Source organism: Diplotaxodon limnothrissa, linkage group LG18 (assembly GCF_057381915.1).
Source record: "Diplotaxodon limnothrissa isolate DT_005_m linkage group LG18, D_limnothrissa_male_GT1.1, whole genome shotgun sequence".
Taxonomy (NCBI): Eukaryota; Metazoa; Chordata; class Actinopteri; order Cichliformes; family Cichlidae; genus Diplotaxodon; species Diplotaxodon limnothrissa.
This window is the reverse complement of record NC_140613.1, coordinates 42097511-42119522: the sequence shown is the minus strand read 5'-3', so window position 1 is coordinate 42119522 and position 22012 is coordinate 42097511. Positions and strand designations below refer to the sequence as shown.

The 22012-nt window shown below is 41.9% G+C and overlaps 1 protein-coding gene across 1 annotated transcript; it reads right to left on the bottom strand.

The window, feature by feature from the left end:
• Positions 1–610: 610 nt before the first annotated feature.
• On the bottom strand, positions 611–21662 carry xkr4 (XK related 4). The gene is made up of 4 exons (XM_085377567.1): positions 20968–21662; positions 6122–6321; positions 1501–1855; positions 611–1208 (listed from the first exon to the last, which is right to left on the bottom strand). The coding sequence occupies exons 1-4, from the start codon at positions 21660–21662 to the stop codon at positions 611–613; spliced, it is 1848 nt and encodes a 615-aa protein (XP_085233693.1).
• Positions 21663–22012: the final 350 nt, after the last annotated feature.

The window sequence follows — 22012 nt, the reverse complement described above, 5'->3', positions numbered from 1 at the left end:
TGTTTGTACAGGAATCTAGAGGATGTTCGCAATGACCCTTTTTGGCACTAAGAGAAAGAGAGTAATGACTGAGAGTACCCACCTGCTTGTGGCTGATATGGTAGGACACCAACACATTTGGACAAGTTTGAGTTTGTAATTCAGGTCTCCTTTGTTTTATGGGAGTATCTGGTGACTTAAAAGCTGTCTGTATGGACAATGGACAATTCCACTTTTTATTATTTTACAGCTTTAACTTAACACCCCTTAACACACTCGCTTCTTGTTGTTCTAAGCAGAGTGTCATTTAGTATTTAGTCCATAGAAGACAGCATTTACCAGATAAGTGTTAGTAAAAATAATAGCAACAATCTGACCAGCAGCAATCCCACCAGTGACACTAACTGAACTTGTACTGAGTTGGTCATCCAGCCATTACCAACAGTCCCGACTGCTTCTCGACACTTCTGATACCCGGAAATAGAAAAAGAACGACAGCAATGGGAGATGAAGATATTGAAACTGATGCCAGTAACAAATTCTTATTGCCACAGTTCCTGTTGCTGTTTATGTGATCACAGGATACCACTCTGTTGCTGTGCCCCTGCAGGGTTTCCGAAAGCCGAGCGGACTATAGAGTGGTCTCATATTCCAACCGCTCCTGTACCAGAGCATCATCTTTGTACTGCAGCCGTGGAGGAGTCAATGAGCAATCTATGGCCAAAATTGCTTTGCGAATGCTGCGGTCCAGAACATGACGCTCCCAGGCTGGATAGCGGTTCCTACAAAGGTCGATCTTGATGACGTTCTCCTCTAGGCGTGGAGCACGAGAAGATGGCGTTGATGGCACTGTGGATCGGACCTGAAACACTGGCATGCAGCCATCTCGCTCAGAATACTTGTCGTGTCGTTCCAGAGTTGTGGTAGCACCTCGGTTCGAACGCAGTGAATTGGTGGCACCTTCTGATGGCAGAGTGGAGAACTGAGCAGTAGGGTCCAGGTCAAGGCCTTGGCCACTTGGTGAGTGTCCAAAGCGTGGCCCGTTCGGGTGAAAAAAGGCATAGTACATGAGCATGAAAACAATGCCGGTGAGGAAACTGCTGAAAATGACGCAGAGTGCTGGCACTGCAAAGGCGTCAGTATTTTGAGGAAATCGGTAGAGATACCACAACGCACTGAGAGCAGTGTTCTCCATCAAGATTACCAGGTAATAGATAAAAAGCCGACACCTGCACAGAGACATGAGACATAATAACAACAAATAAATGCAAGTATTTGCAAGCAACTATCACTAAAATAAGCTGAAGGTCTCACAGATTGTTTCATGTAAGTCAGAGTTGTCAGTACTAAATGCTAAAGTTGAAACTAGCTCAAGAAACAGGAATGGCTGAATTTCTTTTGCATGGTAGTTTCAACTATTGCACTTACTGCAACCAAGCGCTTATAAATTTAAAAATGACAGAAGAGTTAAAGCATTGTTTAAAAATTGAACCACATCACACTGATGGAGAACGTCTTCACCTTGTCCGTCCTTCCTTGACGTTGAACCAGGAAAAGATGTAGATTATGCCCACCACCATGTCAAACACAATCTCTTCCCACTTGCTGATGCAGAAGTCTGTCTCACAGTGGACAATCCAAAAGGTCATGATGCACCAGTGCAGGACGATGAAGATGCCAAAGTAGAGTTGAAATACAGACGCAAACAGAGCAAAGGTGATAACTCGGGCTGCTATGGTGAAGAAGTGCCAACAGAACTGGATAATCACTGCCAGATAGCTGATGGGCTTCTTGTCATCCCGAGACTCTCGCAGGGCCTTCTGATAGGAGGCCAGGGCCCAGGCCATAGAGACGAGGGAGGCTGCAGCTGTCATTCCTAAAGAGACAGAGAGAAAACAACCGTTTTCACAACCACATAACGGATGGATTACAGAAGCACCACATGATGGATCTGTCTGGCACAGGCCCCCGCTGGAACGAGACAATTCTACTACAATGGCTAAAGCAACGCACAAGTCACCAGAGCTCTTTGTGTTACTCGTGCACGAGGGAGAGAACTGTGACGGGCGCCGTTCCTTCCGCTCGAACCCCAGTCGCTCTCGTCAGCTCCCTCGTAGCACTGCTCTTTATAGAGATGGAAAATGTGACGTCATTTCTGGGGTAAAACCGCAAAGGATTGTAGGTACGAGTGGCAAGTGGTACTAGTGCACGCAGGCTTTCATATGAAAACAGTCACACAGTGATAAAAAGAAACAAAGAATGGCAAGAAGCTGTTGTATTATTAACTGCAATAGTCAAATGACAGCCAGGGGAAGCCGACGGGTAAAGAGATCGTTTTTATCGGATTCCATCGTGGAAGAGAAATTGTTCAAGTCATGTTTCCGAAGTACCAAAGAGGCGACGGATGGCCTGGATTGCAGCCATTCGAAGACCAAATATAACGTCCCAGAACACTGCAGCTCACAGGTTAGTCTGCTCCAAGCATTTCAACATTTTTTGTTGATGTAGGTTACAAATAAATCTTATATTGATTTGAATTCGTTGCTTTGCTGCTTTGTTCACTGTGGTTTTGTGGACTAATGTTTGTTGTGTTTTGTAGGAAAACCAGCCTACAAAATGCTGGGATGTGATCCAGACTGGGCCCCTCCATCAGCCTGGGTCAGACCGAGTTTAAAGCTGCTAACACAGCCAGATTTGATCGGTGAAGAGAGAGCGCGAGATCAAAACAGCCACGAAACGTCTGCATACATGTGCCCAAGTGTTGTATTGAAGCAATCAAGTGATGAATAACGGTTTCAGTATGTTGTTTTGCATTGTTGATTTGTTTTTCACCGAAGCAGCTAATAAAGCTGATGGATTTTTACAACGTTGCCTCTTTCCTGTAAGATTCTGTAACAGAACGAAACAATAATGCCAGTTATAAATAAAGACAACAAATTGAATGAATTACGAAACACTCGTTTTATTTCTACTAGATCTGAAAATGTTGTGTAACACTACAACCTGAAAGGACAAATACATGGTGTTGGTCTGTAACAGCAGCTGTGAGATGGAATCGTCCAAATCACCAAAGTAAACTGGCCCTGGGCTTGTTGCAGGATCTGAAGTTACTAAACATGTTGAGTGTGTGCGCTCACACTTAGGACCACATAATAATAAATGTGTGCGTGATGAAAGTTGTGCAGCATGCTAACGTGCTTACTCCACTCTGTGCTCGTGTGGGTCTGACCCTTCCACTCCTTTCAGTTTTTCCTCCTACTTTTCTGTCTTCGTACAGAGGTGCCGTGTTTCTGTCGTTTTGTACAGAGCTGTTTTTGGGGGCAAATAAAATGCAAGTAGGGATTAAAACCACAGAATTAATGATTAGCGGTGCTGGAAATACTAGCGCTTGATGCAGTGTTTTGACTTTGCTGCCACTCGTACCCACAATGCAATGCACGAAAGTCACGTGGTCTGTCGATCTCTATTGTGGTTATATGAATATGCATAGGTTCATTAACATATGACGTCTTACATAGGCATACATGAGAACAAAGAGTACCTTGTCTGTGTGTCGTGTAGGTATGTGTGTGTGTGCGTGTCAAGATGTGATCCTGTGAATGACTCCCCAAAGCTGGTCCCAGGAGTCCAGCGGTCCACCTAAACAAAAGGCACTTATACTTAAGCAGATACATAGCAGGTGTCCTCCTATACCATAAATCAGTAAGAGAAGGTACGACCTCAAGATGTATGTGTATGCCAGAGCACTCTGGGAGGCTGTGAAGTAGTCAGACTCGAACGTCAAGGAAGGTGGTGGGAAGCCGACTACGCAGACATTTCAGATTTCCAGAGGTGAGCAATTTATTTACAGTGAACTTAATTTAATGTGTAACTTAACAACCCCCCCCCCCCAAAAAAAAAAAAAAAAAATCAACCTCCTCTCCGCTCCTCTCCGCTCCACTGCAGCTGGTAGAGACTGGCTTTAAATAGGGCCATCAATTTCCCTCCAATTGCCCAGCCAGTACCACTCACTCAAACTGAGGGATCTAAAGCTCTACACAGATGATCTAAAAACACAAAACCTCTACACACTTCTAACATGCACATTTACACAACTAAATGGCAGTGTTAACGAAAGGGAAAACATTCAACAAATCCCTTTAAACCTTAACACAAACAAAAGGAAGCATCTCTATGGAAAAACAAACCCCTCCACTTGGTTTGACCTGCTGATGTCATGTGTGACATCATCAGGACTTTAAAATGAGGAAATGCCAGGCGGGCGTTTCCCCACACCTGACCCTCATGAAGACTGAAAAGACAAACAAAGTAAGTATGAACAAATGACTTAATCTGTAACATAATAAAATATAAAGAAACATGTAACTGAGTATTTGCCTTAATTTGCAGCATGTTTGATTTTCCGGCAACAAAACGCTTCCACAAACAAACCTGGGATAGTGAGTGAAGCAATGTTACTTGACAAATAGCAAATCATAGCAAATACATAGAAACAGAATAATGTGTACAATGTGCAAAAAAAGATAAACACATATGGGACAAATGGAGAGCATTGCAACTGCTCCTCCACTTTGTCATAGAGGCACACAGAGTCTTTGCAGGCTGCTACGGATCAGACCTCTATCATTACGCATTCCATTATAAAACTCTAAGCATATATGAGTAAATTTTTCTAAGCATAAATGACAATCAACAATATAAACCTGACACCACACTTGGAAAGATGAATGCAGCAGGTACAGATACTGCTCCAGGGCATTCTTATTCCACCTTGAATCATTTGCATAATTAGAACCTTTGTTCTCATGATTTGGTGCAATATAAATAAAATATATATAAATAAAATTGAACTGTAACACATCTTGTCATGTTCAACAACATAACAAGATATCCAACGTCTTTGTCTAGAGAAACTCATTGGTTGTTTTTGCAGTAAGCGTTTCATCATGTGCATCTTGTTGTAAAAACCCTGATTTGTAGACTTTCTCCTCCAGAGTTTTCTAGTCATGGGGTAGATGCCGTAAATGTTTTTTTCTTGACCAAGTAAAAGTTCTTTGATTGTTCTTTTTAGCTATTTTTTAGCACACACTTTTCTTTGGGCCTCATATTTCCAGATTCAGTGCAAAGCTACTAAAAAAAAACCTCCTGATCTTTCATCTGCTTCACAGGTTATTGCATAATTAGGAAATGGACATTACATGACCATGACACTGCAGCAAGTCTTGCACATCCAGGATGATGAACTAAGCACCGGGTGAGAGAACTGGATGTTTAACTACAGCCATTTGACTGAAAAGGTTTGAAAGCTAACGGAATCAGAGAATTATTCATTTATATTATTGAGAATTAAAGTTCAGAGTGCAACAAATCAGAAATACTGGTAAAACTCACAAGCAGGTTCCCAGTCAGACTTGGCCATAACACCTTGGATGTGCCTGTGAGGCATCCTTGCCTGATGTCTGAACCACCTCAGCTAGCTTTCTTTGATTTGGAGAAGCTCATTTCTACCAAGACCATAAATGAGGGCTAAATAAATGGCTAAATGAAGCCAACAAAATCAAATAATCTGCAAAAACCACAGTTGTGATCTTAAGTCACCTGAACCACAAACCCTCTGCTCGCTGGCTGCACCTAGAAATTCTGTCTATACACAGAATTACAGACAGAATTCCAATTCACATGTGACTTTGAAGAATCATTTCTATCCATAAGATAGCATGTACACACAAACAAATAGCTCTGCCAGCTTCAGCTACAATCATGGCGATCGTGGCTCAAGGGTTGGGAGTTAGTCTTGTAACTGGAAGGTTGCCGGTTCGAGCCCCAGCTCTGACAGTCTCGGTCGTTGTGTCCTTGGGCAAGACACTTCACCCGTTGCCTACTGGTGGTGGTCAGAGGGCCCGGTGGCGCCAGTGTCCGGCAGCCTCGCCTCTGTCAGTGCGCCTCAGGGTGGCTGTGGCTACAATGTAGCTGCCATCACCAGTGTGTGAATGTGTGGATGACTGAATGTAGTGTAAAGCACTTTGGGGTCCTTAGGGACTAAGTAAAGCGCTATAAAAATACAAGCCATATATAAAAATGTTTGGCATCAGTATGGTCACACAATTGTGCAGCATTGTTTGAATGTGTGTGGGGCTACTACCTTGCACAGCCTGGAGCTTGTGTGTCTGGATGATAATGCACAGCTGAAGCACCAGTTGTGGAGCGCTCTCCAGAAAGGTTGCCAGTAGATGCAGCATGCTCACATCTGCAAACTCATAGACCATCCTCCAGTAGTAACGCCAGCGCTCCGTCTCAGCACCCTGGCGACTCCGAACACCCAGGTAGATGGTGTGGAAATACCTGAGGGGAAAAATACAGTGCTTGAACATCCACCATGCATGCTCAAACATTCAAGCACAGTACCAGTGTTGGGTAAGTTGCTTTAAAATAGTAACTTAGTTACATTACTAGTTACTTCTCTCAAAAGTAACTCAGTTACTTCAAGTTACTCGTTACTTTCAAAGTAACTAGTTACTAGGGAAAGTAACTTTGGTTTTACTCAGAATTCTCTTGTTAATGTGTTTCTTCCATAACTTTGCAGTCTTCTAGCTTGCTTACTTGCCACAGTGCACTGTGCCACCTACCAATAGAAAGGAAAAGATAATGTGCATATTTCCACGAGAGAAATCCCACGCCTGGACCGTTGTTGACCGCCGCCATGATTCTAGCCTACGTCACAGCGTCATGTGCGCCTTTTACATCCAACACAAAAACTGCAGTCGTGGTGCTTTGATTGTACTCAGAACTCTGAAATTCTGCCTTCTGAATAGGAAGATGTAGGTAACACCAGACTGCAGATGAGCTGCATACAGGGCTGGACTGGGACAAAAAAATCGTCCTGGGCATTTTGACTAGAGACCGGCCGCCATTATAGGAAAAATCATAAAGCCTTTGAATGAAAACAAACACTGCTGTGACAGTGATGTTCACTGTTTTGATGGTATATATGTATCAATCTATCAATCGTTTGTTGTAAGATTCAGATAATTATTTTTTAAAAGCGAGACATTTTAAATGAGAATAAGAAAGAAAAGTATTTCTTTGTGCCCCCCTTTCCCTGTTAGTGCCCTACATGCCCCCCTGGCCACACTTTGCTAGACCCGCCCCTGCACAGTTACCAGCTGTCAGCTGCTTAGAAAAGGATCCTGGGGTTATTTGTCTCTCAGAAACAGTTCATAACTTCCCTTCAGCTCATCCATGTCACCTAAAAGGTAAACCTGTTTCTCCATCACCTGTTCAGCTCTGATGATTCAGTAAGGACATCTCCTGGTTTCATCTTCATGTTTCCCTCTCACCACATATCCAAACCATATCATGACCAGCAGCTTTTTTGCAGCTGTGGCTCCAGCAAACATCAGCTGATACTAGAAATTAATATTAAATAAATTCGAACAACAGCTGATCAAGCTTAAACGTGCTGCTGTTGTTTAGCGCGACATCCGCTGGTTTCCTCTTTCTGCGCAAAGTGAGCGATAAACAAACGAGAGAGCCGATCAGCTGATCATTGATCAGTTTCATGACTGAAGTAGAAACGGGAGAGGGAGGGGAGAGAATGAGAGAAGAGGCAGCTGTGCAGCAAAGACACAGAATAACTCCAGCTTTGTGCCTTTTTCATTGTAGCTGAAGTCCGGGACAAACTGTTCCTTTTCACCTCAATAAGAAACGCGTAACATTTTCTCTGAATACCAGACGGGACGGTTGGCAACTCTAATAACTTATGAACAAAATAAAGTTCAACATCATTAACATCATAGCACCACCCAGCTGTATAGAAACTCCGTCATGCTAGCTAGCACGCAGTACGGAAAAAGTCAGAATAACGAAAATAAACTCCACCTAAACTTGATTTATATCTGACCCAGAGAGACTGCAGGTCATAACTTCTTACCTGAAGTTCAGTTCACACTTGGACCTGCGGCCGCCTCGGGTCTCTTTTCCTTCATCCACCTGCTGGCCTCCACCACTTGCTAATGTTACTGAATCTGTGGAAGCTCCGCGACAGCCACCACACGAAGTAACGAGTAACGACCCTATCTAAATCCCAGTAACGACTAACGCGTTCCTGATTTTGGCATAATAACTAGTTACCGTGCTCGTTACCACAATAATAACGTAGTTACTGTAACGCGTTATTTAATAACGCGTTAGTCCCAACACTGCACAGTACATCAACTCTTCTGAAATCCAAACTTTATAACTCACCTTCTCTTGGAAGTACCAAATGGAAGGAAATTTGGACAAATGTATATAATAATGTTATTAATTTCTAACAATAGAAACATTGATAATCTGTAACACAAGGCTGCTGCTAACTGACATATGAAGACAGTTAAAGGTTACTTTTGATAATCTATTCTGGTTCTATAGCATAAAACTTCATGGCAAAAATATTACTGAGACGTCTCATCCAGATCATTCAATGATTTTGTGGGAATCCGAATCAGAAAGGGTTTTAATGCCAAATGTTGAGCAGGTTTACACTTAAATAAACAGAAAAATTAAAAGTGCTAAGCAGATTAATATATACATGTGCGCAGGTGATGATCAGTGCAAAAATGGAACAGATGCACAGAACACAGTATCGGGTCATGTGTTTGTGGTGTATTGTTCATGTGTCCAACAGCAGAGGGAAAGAAACTGTTCCTATCCGGTTGTTCAGTCTGACGTCACTAGCCGTGTCGGGACCTAAACTCCGCTGCAGGTCCATATATCAAACGATCACTATGGCATTACTGAGAGTTGAAAAACTGTCTAAAGTCTTTCATCTTTAATAAAATGATCAGCGTTCTGCTCTACCAGGTGTAACAATTGAGTTTAACATCCAGGCATCCATGAAAACGGAAGTTATGACATTTAGCAGGAAGTTAGCTCGCTAGCTTCTATCTAAATACAATATAGCATGTCCTGACTGCGAGGTTTTGGAAACAAATTCAAACATACAGCTCTGCTGTCACTTCCAGCATAAATGAAGACAGAAAACTAAACAGCAGTGACGTTTGTAGGGTTACTGAAGTTTGGCTAGCTGATATATAATGATGTGCTACGTGACCGCTAGCGACACAGCTATGTTAGCATAATATAAACAAGCTAACTTTTTTTCCACTCGATAAAAGTTAACGTGAGTGTTCTCGGTGGTCAGGAACAAATGTAATCGCATGGCAGGATGCTGTAAAAGGACCAAACTTCAGCCAGGAGAACAACTGAGATAATCCAGCCACAATACGAGGTTAGTCATTCATATACTGCTGCATGGGCTGGGCTGTAGTTACATCCTAAGGTTTTAAAAACTGAGCTTAAATAAATGATTAGTGGTAATAAAAGCCGAGGGAGGTCAACAGGGATCACTGACTGTTTTAGGAGCTTTTTGAGATTAAATAGAAGAAAATACATAACATTAAACATGTTAACAACACAAAAGCCATATTAAACGCAGACTACTTTAGGCCCGGAAGTAGGATTCGTCACGTCATCACTTAACGACCGGATAGGAACCTCCTGCCTGAGGGGAGCAGGTCAAACAGACTGTCCAGGGTGAGAAGGGTCAGCTGTCATCCCAGCTGCACACCCCAGTGTCCTGGAGGTATACAGGTCCTGCAGAGATGGGAGTCTGCAGACAATCACCTTCTCAGCAGAGCGCACAAAACACTTTTCACAGTGTTTTTGCTTTATTTTGTTGTACTAACAGAATCTCCCAGTTTAGACTTTTCACTTGGCCTTTAATGTTTCCTGGATGCTTGCTCTGATGTGCATCACCTGTTCCTTCATGACCCTTAACAGCTTTTTAAGCACATCTCTCTCACCACACACACACACACACACACACACAGTGTATATACTGTATTGTGCTTTTCTTCTCTAACTGAGCACTAAAAATAATTTTACTACTATTGTTCAAACACCCAAGCACCTTCTGTTTTTATCCTTTAGCACCATGTTTTCATACAAATTGCCCTCAATGAAGCAGCTTGGGATTCGGTATCTTACACAAGAATACCTCAACACACAGACTCACACAGCCAGGCACTGAATCAATAGACAACCCACGCTATTTAATTCAATATATTTATACAGCGCCAAATCACAACAACAGTCACCTCAGGGCGCTTTATATTGTAATTGTATTGACATGCATAGAAAACCCCAACAAGCACTTTGGCGACAGTGGGAAGGAAAAACTCCCTTTTAACAGGAAGAAACCTCCGGGAGAACCAGGCTCAGGGAGGGGCGGGGCCATCTGCTGTGATTGGGGGAGGTAGACAGGATAAAGACATGCTGCTCTCCCTCCCATTCTACTTTTAAATACTCTAGGAACAACAAGTAGGCCTGCAGAGCGAGAGCAAAGTGCTCTAATAGGGTGATATGGTACTACAAGGTCATTAAGATAAGATGGGGCCTGATTATTTAAGACCTTGTATGTGAGGAGCAGGATTTTGAATTCTGGACTTAACAGGAAGCCAAAACAGGAGAAATCTGCTCTCTTTCTAGTCCCTGTCAGGACTCTTGCTGCAGCATTTTGGATTAGCTGATGGCTTTTCAGGGAGTTTTTAGGACATCCTGATAATAATGAATTACAGTAGTTCAGCATTGCTTTTTTTTCCTTTTCTTTTTTTTAAGTAAAGCAACAAACTATTTCTCCAGGCTAAATGATGATCTTCTAAATTTGTGACACGCCATTTCCTCTCCAGCTTACAGATTATCTGCTTTAGGCTACGTGTTTGAGAAGTACAGTGGTTCCTCGCTATAATGTGGTTCACCTTTCGCGGCCTCGCTGTTTCGCAGATTATTTTGGTTGTGCAATTGTGCATGTTTTTTTCTTTTTTCTTTTTTACAGCGCATTGTGCTCTGCATCCTGATTGGCTGTAGGTAGACCATTGCCAATTATTCTCGTGCCGTGTCTCCTGTACAGTACAGAATGCATTCAGCTTGTCAAATTCACATAAATCTTCGATCGTTAGCAGTGTGACTCTGAAGTGCTTTATGTTTGTAAGTTTTCTCCACAACAAACACAACAACGTCGGCGAAATGTCGTCACCTGCTGGTGCCTTTGGTTTCATTCTATAATACTGGACTTACTTTTCTACAAAGGTCTTTGAGAGTGTTTAAACAAGATAGAAAAGTGTGAAAGCGTTCATGCCTGTCTGAGAAAAGTGTATAAAGTTTGTAGTGAGGGCTTTTACAGCCTTAAAACATCAGAAATAACTGTAAAAAATAAAGTTGGCTACTTTGCAGATTTCAGCTATCGCGATGTTTATGGCAGGATGTAACTCCTGCCATAAACAAGGGACCACTGTATACCACGGAGTCAAATACTTGGTTTCTTGATTTGAGGCCTTAGTTTTCACAGGAGCTACAGTATCCAGAGTCGTACGTAGTGAGGAGGTGAAATTATTAACAAGATAATCGACCTCTGTTGGGGTAGTGTTCAGATAGCTGCTCTGCTCTGTGTTGGTACAGGGCATTGAAGATGATAACAGTGGGTGGATTATATTCTTAAACTTAGTTACAGCGCTTTCAGAAAGACATCTACTGTGATAAAGTCTACTCTCCACCGCTGTGTAATCAATTATTGTAAATGTAAATGTTATCAGGAAATGATCAGACAGGAGAGGGTTTTCAGGAAACACTGTTAAATGTTCAGTTTCTATGCCATATGTTAAAACAAGATCTAGAGTGTGATTAAAGTGGTGGGTGGGTTCTTTTACGTTTTGAGAGAAGCCAATTGAGTCTAATAACAGATCAAATGCCATGTTGAGGCTGTCATTTTCAGCATCTACATGGATGTTAAAATCACCCACAATAATTATTTTATCTGAGCTGAGCACTAAATTAGATATAAAGTCTGAGAAATCAGACAGAAACTCTGTGTAAGGCCCAGGTGGACGATAGATGAGAACAAGTAAGACTGGTTTCTGAGTTTTACAGCTGGGGTGGACAAGGCTAAGCATCAGACTTTCAAATGAATTAAAAGTCTGTCTGGGTCTTTGGTTGATTAATAGGCTGGTTGGAAGATTGCTGAAGATTTGGTGCAGATGTGGATACTGTATTGTTCTTTCTTTGTAAATGGCCTGTATTTGTATAGCGCTTTACTCAGTCCCTAAGGACCCCAAAGCACTTTACACTACATTCAGTCATTCACACGTTCACACACTGGTGATGGCAGCTACACTGTAGCCATAGCTGCCCTGACTTAAATATAAACACTGATTGTATTTATATTTAAGTTGTTTTTTACTGACCGGACACAGCCTGAGTCTCATGCTGATCAGTGCTGGTTGGGTCCCAACAACAGACTAGAAACAGGCTGACCAGGGTAAATGAGATGTGTCATCTTTTATAGGTTATTAGTGTATATATGTTGATGATACCTGATACTCACCACAGGAGGGAGGAAAGTTTTTCTACAGCACAAGAAACCTCTGACAGAACAAACCACAACCTGGATCTACCCACGTGTTCACCAGGGAAAGAAAAGTACGGTCGCAGGACACCAAACATGTCAAACAGTAAATGTGGCTGTAGCCGCAGATATGAAATTCTGAATTAGAATTTGATAAATTCTTGATATAAAGCATTATAACACATCCAATTTAACTTTACAAAAAAAGAGAGTGAAAATCTATTGTGTTGGGTTGCAGCATGGACAGAAGCACGCACACTGCAGCTCAACCTTTCCTGTCTTTACCTGAAGCAAACACTCTTTTGAAGAAATGCATCATTACTACTTTTCAGCTTGCCTCCAGCCTACATTTTATTCTCTCTCTGTCTGTGAAGCATTCATTTCCATTGTCTCTTTCCCATTACCACTACCACCAAAACACACAGTCATTTAGCAGCATGCTAATGGACTGTGAAATTAAGTTGCAGTAAAGAATTTTAGAATTGAATCTGAGCTGATAGCATTTAAGCTGCAGTCTATTCATGGTCAGATGGACCAGACACATGGTGAAGCTGTGGCTCCAGAGGAGACTGAACGGTTGTGTACTAGTGACCTTTTCACTTCTTTGGTCCTAAATGATGAACCTTTATCTAAAGTTCAGGATTGGGACCACACCCCAAACATATTCTCTCTGTCTGTGTCTGTTGTGTTCTCATATCTGTGTTTTATACATTGCCACATTATGTGGCACTCACAGTACATTTCCAACCAGACTTTTTAAAGTCTTATAGTCTATCTGCTTTTCTTTAATCATCTTATCATGGACCTCCTTCTCTCAGCCTATCAATTATAAATATTTCCAGCCCAGATCCTGCAGATCCTCTCCAAACCATTCCACTGAGCTTTAGCAGGTTTCCACAGAGATGCCACCAAATACTGCTGGGAAAGTAAGCTAACAAAATGACACTGCAGTTCATAACCTGCTCAGTAACCTCAGCTAGCAAAACTTTCTCTCTGCTCCAGTCAAAACCTCTGATTCATTTTGATTTGATTTGATATTTGATTTGATTTGATTTACCTTTATTAGTCCCACAAGGGGAAATTTCATAAGGCTGCCGACCTATTGCACGCAATGGCGGCACCATCTTACCCTCCGACCATACATACATTACACAAAACATCACATGGGGAAGACAGGTCAGAGAGGTATAACAATGGAAAATGCACCACATGAGGAAAGATAAGGAGAAAAAAATAACTCCCCTCAGACTGAGCTCCAACAGGGAGATCAGTTTGAGGACAGAAAAAAACACCTCTGCACATGAAAAACTCTTAATACACCAAAGAAACACATGACAAGCAACAGGGGGGGTAAAGGGTGAGAGACAGCCAGTATAGACAGCACATCCGGGCCTGCGTGCGCTGGTTCCTTGATCCCCGTCAGCATCGGAAGGGAATAAGCGTCAAAGGCGTTTGGAAAGGGAGGGGGGAGGAGTGTACAGGAACATCTGTGCCGAGTATAACCTGGAAGTCCCGAGGTCAAAATGGGAGTTATGACAGCCAATTTTATCGTTTTTTTCCTTTTCAAGCGTAATCCGACTTCACCTGGCTGCAACACTGATGTTGTTGTTCACTGACAAATCAAGCTGATAAGAGATCTGGAGCTGATTCCAAATGCTGAACACAACCAAGGTGTCCATCACTTTCATCATAGTGAAAAGGTACCAAATTCCAAATATACCAACTATGGAAAATGTTGACGCAAATGAATGAGAAACCCAACTAAATCAATCAGAAAGACAGAATAAACTTTATTCGAAGCCAAACAATCAATCAGTGATCATACTCCTAAAAAGCAGGAATGCACTGGTAAACTCAACAACAAAAGGTAGGAACAGTGCAGGAATTTCTCGCTTGTTAAGAGAAATGCCTTGCTAACACTGAGCCAGTTAAGAATACTCTTAAACAGGCAGGTGTATGAGTCTATAACTAAGATGTAAAGACAGTGCAAATCCACAATGACACAAAGTACGCTACAAAGCAACCCAAGAGTTTCTGAAGAGAAAGACATTTTTCAGTCACCACTTTTTCACAGCTAATTCAACACTTTGGCTAAAAACTCGAATTAAAACCTGAATTTTAATCATATTTTCATTACTTGATTAAAAACACACTATGTTAGAGTACAGAGGCAAAATCCAAAGATTGTGTCATGGTCCAAAAAACGACTAAATCAAACATTGAAACACTCGATGTCACATTGTTAGATGGGTAACTCGCAGCCCATCACAGGACGTCATCACTTTTTAGCACCACCTTACTCTCTGCCTATTGGCCCTTACAAAGGTGCAACGTTTCGAACCACCAGCCACGATGCAGTGAATGTGTCCACTATTTTGTATTTGTATTGTAGGAGAAAAAGCAGATGTTCTCTGCAGTTATGCATGTTTCTGTCCACAGGGGGCACCATCACTAAAAACATATTTCTTTATCGAAATTGTTGCATAACAGGGTGAAGAAGGTGTAACATTAAATTGATTTGAATCATTCTGTATTTGCAATAGTATCCATTTGAAAATGTATGTCAATGTGCAAAGCTTTACAGTTTCAAATGATTTCTAAAAGGTTGCTATATCCAGTGTCGGCAATGACTGCATGAATAAACATCTATTTATTTATGCCCTCAGAAAGTAAACAAATCAGCAAATAACACAAGAATAACCCTAACAGCTATTTCAACCCCTGGAGTCATATAGTTGTAATAGAGAAGTGTCATCCTGCAGTATAACAAATATATATATATATCTGGTGTTATGTACTTTAGGTAGTTTATGGATAAACTGCTGTCAAAGATTTCATATAACTGCGATCTTATTTTCATGAAAGCATAGAACTGGGGCCAGCAGTTTATTTTACAGCCTGGCTCACTGTCCATGTGCAGACTGTAGCTTTGCTGTTACAAACAGTCGACTCTGTAACCACACGAGCAGTCCCCCTCCTGCAGGAGGAGGAGCATGAATAATGTAAGCAGTCGATAAATAAGCCTTTGAATGTGAAACCCACAACAGACACACGGTTTCACAGAAGCTAACCTAAACTGAACCTGATTAAGCTTTAAGCCAAGTCAATGACGGTTCATGGTATGATGAACCGTGGACAGTTTTGTAGGTTGAAAACATCGATACAGTATTTTAACAAAAATAACATCATTAAGATTAGCCAAGAAGTCAAACAATGGTAAAGCAAATATGAAGCGTCCGTCATTGAAACGGTTTATGCAGGAAGGCGTCTTTGGGATGTTTAGAGTTTAGAATTTAGTTTGTATCTTTCATTGTTTGTACATGCTGCCTTAATTTAGATACGCTGGTATCAGGTCAGTTTGTTTTTCAAAGTGCTCTTGAATTAAACAAAGAAATTGTGTTCACTGCTGCGTATTTAAATTTACAATAACAGATTACACAGCAGTGGGGAACACATCACTGTGGCTGGTGTCTTTCTAAAAGTCAATTCCTCCACTGTTATCTTGATGCCATGTGCCAGCACAGTGCAGAGCAGCTACCTAAACTCTCCTCCCACTGAGGATGATTATCTTGTTAATAGTCTTAGATCCTCACTGCATGTAGGTCTGGATACTGTGGCTCATCTCATCTCACTAATGTAGAAAATCTTTTAGCCTAGAAAAACTGTTGCATTTTAAAAAGGCCCTCTGTAAAGCCAGAACATCTTACTATTCATCACTGATTGAAGACAATAAGAACAACCCCAGGGTGTAGCCAGGCTGACACTCAGAGCTCTGTTGAGCCAACCATCCCTTTAACCCAAACTAGTAATGACTTCATAAAATTCTTCAGAAGTAAAATTTCAAACACTAGAGAAAATGATCCATAATCATCCCACAGATGAAACATTGCATCCCGCTATTATTTATTAATTATTTCTTGTTATTGAGTTATATTCTTTCTCTCCTGTTGATATTTCTGGGTTAACTTCAGTAATCTCTTCCTCCTGTCTATTAGAGCAGGTCAGAGAAGGCCTACCTTTAGTCAAAGACTCATTCTTTCAATATCCGTTTTAAGAAACCTGACCTGTCTGACAGTTTTGCCAAGAGGATCTACCCCAGAGGAGCAGAGGGAGGCCCCAGATGGAGTGCCCACAGCCAAAAGGCAGGAGCACCAGAGAACCAGGAGCAGGAGGCAGCAGACTCCAGCCGAAGTCGGCCTCCCAGCACGAGCTGAGAACAGGGCCACAGGACCCTAGGTGCCCAAGAACTGCCTGACACCTGGCGGGAACCCCAGCATGCAACAAAGAGGTCAAACCACTTCAGACCACAGGCCTGAGGGCCAGCAAGTACCCACATCCAACAACCAGTGGAGATGGAAACCTCCCCACACTCAAGAAGAGTGTCCCACAGGGACCAAGGCCTAGTGAGCCACACACACACACAACAAAAAGATTGTTGACTTATGTACCTGTGCATTTTCAAATGTCTGTGTTTCAGGTGCTGCATGTTTGTTTTCCTTACAGGTGCCGTAGTTGAAGAGACATTGTGCATTTCTACTTCTACTCTATCCTTTTACTGCCTGTCCTGCCTTAGACATGGTCATACTGTGTACTACGTATAATGACTGAAATAACACAGATAGAAATGACAAAATAATCAGATAAGCCCTGAACAAGAGGAGCCTGTAGAGAATCTAAGGAGCTGTTCTTGGCAAAACAAAATGTGTTTGGCACAACAGTGGATCCAGATCATTCCACCCCCAATCAAAGGACTTCCTCTCTACACAGACTACACAAACAACCATCACTACTCTGTAAGAGTGAATTTACGTGCAATCACCTACACTGTAAATATATAACAATATTGTTTTCTATGTATACATTTGATATTGAAGCTGTTCAGATGTTTATGGTGCCACAGAACTGTGCACCTTACCCCCGTTTTTTCCACAGTTGCTCTGAATTTCATTGTACGTGTGTAGTGACAATAAAAAGCATTCAGATCTATAATTCTGATTGCAAAAGCTGTCATATAGGACAGGATTAAAAAGCAAACAAACAAACAAAAAGAAACAGCGTGAGACGCCCATGACACTTTTAGTCATTTTGAAGGTATTAAAGCATATTTGTGACCACAAGCTTTGATCTGTAGATATTTCTAAGTTCAGCTGATCGGGATTAAATCTTTCCTGCATAAAAGATTTAAAATGTCGATATTCAAGAAACCTGTTGTTGCCGATTCCATATTTTAAAATGTGTTCCTGATAAAGTTGAATAACATGTTCTAGATTTCTTTTATCCACTCCTGATGCCATGACAGAATGTTTTTTGATTCATTTTACTCATAAATATTTGGATTGTTCCAAATGGGTTTACAGGAGATAACTGAAGACAGAACAGAGGGTTTATGTTAAGCCATAAATCAATTATGATGCTTGATACTGTTCTGTTCTATTCTAGGCCCAGCCATGGGATGTATAAGCAGCTTGAGTTAATCTTTCTGAAACATAAAAACTTGGTAGCTCTCGACCACCACTGTGTTTAGACTTTTCAAACTTATTTGTGATGGTTTATTTTTCCATAAATATTTTCGGATCTTTGAGTCTAGTAACTTAAACCAGGCAGTGGAGGGTTTGTACGGGATCAGTGAGAGACGGTATTTTATTTTCATTTTAATTGTGGTAACTTTTCATATGCTTCAATTTTAAATACGATGAACCTGTCTCTATGAATGGGATACGTATTACAAGCCTTTAAGGTGGCAGTAATTAAACAATTACTTAAAAAGTGACCACTTCACCCAGCTTTTACTGATTTAACCGATCGTCTGCAGAGGAATGGTCTATTTAAAGAATTTCAGTTAAGTTTCATCGTGGAATTGAAACTGCTTTAGTGACGGTTCCTCGAGTAGACTCAGCTCTGTCCTGCTGGACCTCAGTGCAGCATTCAAAACTGCAGATAAAAGCATGCCAAAGATTTTAAATGTGCTGCAATGGTCTGAATTTCATCTAAATGGACTGATTCTTCTACTTCATCTGAGCACTCGAAGCGCTTTACACAACCAGCCCTTCAGTTTTTTTGCCCTGTAAGTTCTTTCAGGCATATTTGTTATGCAGACTGGATGAGATGGGGAATCACCAACCTTCCAATTAGTAGGTGACCTGCTCTACCACCTGAGCTGCGGCTGGTTGTAGCTCAGGTGGTAGAGCTTTAAACTCCACATAATACATTCAAATGTTTTCACGTAAACAGCGAGTCTTCTTCACACATACAGCTTTATTATGGCATTCCAGAGTTCTATGCTAATACCAGTTTTATCTACAATATATATGCTTCCCTTTGGCAGTGTTAATTAAAAGGCATAGCATAGCATTTAATTCCTTTGCAAATAATATCGATCTTATCGATCCGTGAAGTCAGATATGTCATGGTCCTGGGTGTTTCACAGGACAACACAATTAGTTAAACTTAAGACATAAAGACCTGGATGACCTCTGATTTCCTGCTTCTAAATTCAGATAAAACTCAGGTTATTGTACTCGGTGTCTAACTAGATACTCTGTCATTCAATGCACACGTTAAACAAATATGCAGGACTGCTTTCTGGCATTTGTTCAAGCTCACTAAAATTAGAAACGTGTCCTCTCACAGTGAAGCTGAAAAATTCATTTACGCATTTATTACTTCTAGGCTAGACTATTGAAATTCATTATTAAATAAAAACTCCCCGAAAGCCTTCGACCGATTCAAAATGCTGCAGTAAGAACCAACAGGGATTATAAAGACAGAGCATATATCTCTTATATTGGCTCCCTGTTAAATCCAGAATTATCTCTGCATTTAAAGGTCTTGAAGAATCAGGCTCTATCTTACCTTAAGGACCTCAGTGTGCACTATTTATAAAGTTATTGGATGGTGAATAACACCTTAGGTCCTCCCATCTAAAGTTACCATTGTGTTTATAATGACAGGCTAATATACTCTCTACATAAGGATTCATATAAGTCACAGTAATTCTCTTGGAATTTGTTCTTTTCCAACAGATGTTGAAAATGATAAAGTCCCACAAACTGTTTGTATATCAAACAACACAAAGTCCAAACCCCGTCTGAGATTTGGCTTTACAGCCCTGTGTCTGTCCTTCCACATTATACGTTGTAATGGTAATCGCCTTTATGGGTCCGGCACAGAAACAGCCGCCTTCAAAGAAACCGGACTGCATGATTTTTTTCAAATAAAAGAGTCAGACATTTTCAAAAGGAACTTTATGTTCATTTTAACCAGAAAGTTTGGGTAAAGGCTTGCAAAACACATTGTGGGAAAAAAACAAAACAATGAGAACTGATATCCAAAAATGTGTCCAAAATACAACCTTTCCTTTGTGGTTACTTTTCCAATACAAAACAGATGCATTAGCCTACCTGTGCATCAAAGGTCTGTAAATAAGGGCTCCGCCCTGCTCTGCACAAACACAGAGAAAGCAATCTCACCATGGAACAGGGCCTTTTCTGACAAGGCCAGTATAATACTTCACGATTTTAAAGAAAGAAATCTTTCTTCCTTTGTCGTTGGAGATATTTGTTATTTAGGTTACTTAGAATCCACTGTGAATAAACAAACACCAAACAACCTCGACAAATGATTTGTCCAGATTTTAAGGTGTTACTCTGACTGGTTTCAGGAAGAAGGCAGAGCCTCACAAACCGACAAATATTCAATTCAATTTTATTTATACAGCAGCAAATCACAACAGCAGTCGCCTCAAGGCGCTTTATATTGTAAGGTAGACCCTACAATAATACTGATTCAATGCAGAGAGGTCTATTAACACATAGTGAGTGAGAAAGGTGACTGGAAAGGAAAAACTCAATGCATCATGGGATTCCCCCAGCAGCCTATGCCTATTGCAGCATAGTTATGCTGCAAACTATATACTTATACACATACTTCACTCTGAGCTGAAAATGCATAAACCAATTCACAAGTTGCAGATTTTGTAAATCTGCATCGTTTGAATCTCTCTGCTGTTCGAGGAATAAAGGAGGAAAAATGTTAATGTTAACGGAAATAAAGTTTGTCAGAGGTGATTAAAGTGCCACAACACCTTCTTCCTTCAGGTCTATAGGTGCAAACCTTAGAACGTGTACAACAGATTCAGTTTAGTTCAAACTGTGAACGTATATTACAATGGTCTACTACTAATGAATGAAACTTTTCTTTCAGCCTTTTGCCTTTAGTAGATAGTGTAGTAGTGGAGAGTGGACGATGAAATGGGAGAAAGACACACAGCAAAGGACTTAAGCTTGGACTCAATATATCTACATTTGTTTTAAAGGACAACAGAAAGGAGCCACAACATTTTATGTTGTACCACAAAGGCACCACTACCTTTGTGACTGGGAGGCCTGGGCTAGTTTCCCGTGTTTTTAACACAGGGTGGAGAGGTAAACACAGGAACATGTGTGTGGGGGGCTAAAGATGGCAGCTGGTCCTAAAAGCAGCCCTCTGCTCTGTCATTTAAATATTTTAAACACATACATTTGCACGCCAGCCCAAGGCCTCCATCCTACCTCCATATCTGGCCCAGCTGCATGATGTGAATGACGGACTGGCCGAACCACACACAGAAGGAGTAGTAGGCCGAGCGTTTCCTATTCCTGTTTCCCAGCGCTGTGCTCGCCGTGCTGTTAGTGGTGGTGTTCTTGCTGGCGGTCGATGCCTGCCTCTGCGGCGTGGCCGGGTGGTGTTGAGCAGTAACATCACCGTGTGAGGCCGAGCCGCTAAGCAATTTATTCCCATCCATGAGGGAGCAATCGGTGACAGAATCGGCACCGTCCTCGGTGCTGAAGTCGTGGACGAACCATCTGAAGCTAAAGAGCTGGACCGAGAAGGAACCCAACACAACGAAAAAGAGCGTCGGGCCGAACCACCAATAGTCGTGGCGGAGGTAGTAGTCGACCGACAGCCACACGTCGGTGCCCACATCGGCCAAATAAACGGCCACGGCGGCTACGATCCACAAGCAGTCCCACACCGTATATTTCTGCTGCCCTTTTCCCAGACGAAGGCACGTCGAGTTTGAGCCTCCCCCACCGCAGCACCGCGACTCCCCGTTGGCAAAATCCCCGTCCCCGGTGCCCGCAGAGTCCAGCTGGCCGCCCGGGTGGAGTCCCTGCACCGAGCCAGAGTGCTCCGAGTTTTGCAGAGGGGTGAAGGCCACGTCGCTCTTCTTCATCTTCAGGACCCCGTCCGATTTAGCAGCCATTATCAGTATCTTGATGTATTAGCTAGTCTATTTCCCCCGGTTGCTCCCCGCCTTAGCTCCTCTGCTCCTGCCTCTCTCCGTCGACACCCTTGTGCGTGTGTCTCCTACTCCTCCTCCTCCTTTCTGGGCAGGACTAGCTCGTCCACACTGTCGTCTGGTCATAATACAGAATGAAGACAAAAGTGAAGAGCGATCGAAGCCCCGTGCTTGGTCCGGTATTTTCGTCCATATCAGATTTGGACTGGCCCTATGCTTCGAGGATCATTCGCTCACATACAGCGCACACGAGGACGTTTCCGCTTTGTGTCCTTCTAAACGGCTTCCGTTTCCAGCGCTTGTAAGTCACCGGA